General features: G+C 37.1%; 1 protein-coding gene across 1 annotated transcript; it reads left to right on the top strand.

Annotated features, from left to right (window-relative positions):
* The first annotated feature begins 1,216 nt into the window (after positions 1-1,216).
* Positions 1,217-1,932, top strand: LOC133332325 (uncharacterized). Its single transcript, XM_061540726.1, has 2 exons — positions 1,217-1,231; positions 1,297-1,932. The coding sequence occupies exons 1-2, from the start codon at positions 1,217-1,219 to the stop codon at positions 1,930-1,932; spliced, it is 651 nt and encodes a 216-aa protein (XP_061396710.1).
* Positions 1,933-2,375: the final 443 nt, after the last annotated feature.

Raw genomic sequence — 2,375 nt, 5'->3', positions numbered from 1 at the left:
GAGTGGATCTGGAGATGAGGTATTTTATTCTCTTGTTAACCATAAATCCGCAGCCAAATTCATGTCTCGTTTCATGGCAGCTATAATACAGGGCGTAATCATCTGATTTACTTACGCCTGTCCCTTTCCATCGCATTTCCTGTAAGGCAATAATATCGGCTTTGTACTTCTTGAGTACGTCCGCCAAAGCGAAAACTGCGCCTGTTCTGTACAAGGTGCGCACATTCCAAGTGCAGATTCGCAGATCGTGGTCCTTTATACGTTTGCGGGGGACGTCAACATTAGGGGGGTTTTGGTTTCCTTTTTTCTTTGCTCTTTCATAGTAGAAGGGGGGTTCTTTTCAATCATACATAATTTTGCTCGATTTCATAGAAATATAACACCAAAGAATTCATGTCTGACATGCAATTTTTCATAGATTTAAGAATGGTAGATTTATGTTGTTATACCCTCAGCCTTACGGCTAATGAGGGTATATACACTTTGATAAGGTGAAAATGTGCATCATCGTCCGTTCGTTGTCCGTCTGTCTTGCTGGCTGGTGCATACGAAGGCAGCAACCAATTTCATTCAAACTTTGCACATCTTAATATTTCTTCCAAACTTAGTTTAAGTTTGAAGATGGGGAATATCGGTACACGACTAATCACAAATGTGGGATACCTATATCTGGGCATGAGATGTTACGTTTATAACCTAAAATTATTATATTTTTACGACACAAAATTTTTATATTAAATGAACCAGCCAATGTTGTTGTTAAAAACAAAATATCCCAACATTCCATTTCATTTAAAAAATGCCGCTAATTAATAATTACCACCATAATTTATGGATATTTAATATAATATATACTAATGTTAATAACAGCAACTACCGCTCTAGACAAAAGAAATTCCAATGATTGGATATTCACAGTTCAGATTAAAACGCACGCCAAACTACACAAATACATATGCATGTGGAGACAATACTATGTGTATTGATTGAAAACTAATATCGCAGTTTTGTAGGTGTTTGTAGCTGGTTTTTGTTTATATGAATCTAAAAAAGTAAAAACAAACAATGTTTAATAAACAACAAGAGAAAAACAAGAACTTCTCTGCAATTTCAATCAAATATGATGATGTATAAAAAAGGTCGCCACATAGATTAATATGTACACAACTTGTCTAGATTTCAATCAGCAATCATCCAAAGAAAACCAATCCAAAAAATGCGTGCTTTTATTGTAAGTTGAAAACATAACGGAAGTGGTTACAAAACGGATACTAATAAATTTTGTTAATTTCCTAGGTTTTATGCTTAGTGGCTGTAGCCTGTGCCGACAAATTGGGTTATAATTACCAACCCGTTGGTCAATCCAACAGTGGAACTTCTTTCGTTCACGGAGCTGTTGGTGGTGGTAGTGCTAGCGTTGTTGCTCCCACCTATGCTAATGTTGCTGAATTGGAAAAGGAATTCTATACATTCTCTGCTCCTGAAGGTGAATTCAATGATCCTCATGCCGCTGAACGTGTTGCTGGTAGCTTGAAGAAGGGTCTTCGTGTTATCTTCATCAAGGGACCCGAAAACAATGGTTTGGAAGATGCCGCTTTGGCTTTGGCCAAACAAGCTGCCCAACAACAAACTGCCATCTATGTGCTCAACAAACAAACCGATCTCGGTGAATTGGCCAACAAACTTAACCAATTGGGTGCAAACAACAACCAGAAACCCGAAGTACACTTCGTCAAGTACCGTACCCCTGAAGATGCCGCCAATGCCCAACGTGCCATCCAAAGCCAATACGATTCTTTGGGCGGTCCATCTCACAGTGTTAACGGTGGTGTTGCTCCAGTTTTGAACTTTGCTTCTCAGTCATCTGTTCGTACTGCTACAGCTCAAACTCCCCAGAATGCTTATTTGCCATCGTCGGTTTTCCGTCACTAAGAAACTTGGAAATACCAAAGAAAGACTGATATATTGTTGTTGATTAGTGTTAAAAATTATAATTGTTAAAAAAATAAAATAAAATAAAAAATGTAATATAATCAAATACTTTGGGTTTGCATATATCACCAAGTATCATGGGAGAATTTCAGCATTATATTTAAGAATTTATATCGGAATTTATAATCGGTAAATACGATTATATCCCATTCGCCATATACTAGGTCATTTTGTATTACAACATTAAGCTCCGTCTCCATCATTTTAGGCTATTCCGATTTCGGAAATTACTACCTTAAGAAAAACCAGTAAGGAAAGATTAAAAGTCGGACTGGCCGACTATATGATACCCTTAACCACTTTGGGCACATACAAGAGATGTTAATATCTACAATATCCTGTAGATAGAAGAGACATAGAATCTTTTGAGGACCATTGAGATG

Source organism: Musca vetustissima, unplaced genomic scaffold (genome assembly GCF_032173495.1).
Source record: "Musca vetustissima isolate MV318-11 ecotype Yass unplaced genomic scaffold, APGP_CSIRO_Mvet_v1 utg48408, whole genome shotgun sequence".
Classification (NCBI taxonomy): domain Eukaryota; kingdom Metazoa; phylum Arthropoda; class Insecta; order Diptera; family Muscidae; genus Musca; species Musca vetustissima.
The sequence above is the reverse complement of the archived record's forward strand: the minus strand, read 5'-3'. Positions and strand labels throughout refer to the sequence as shown.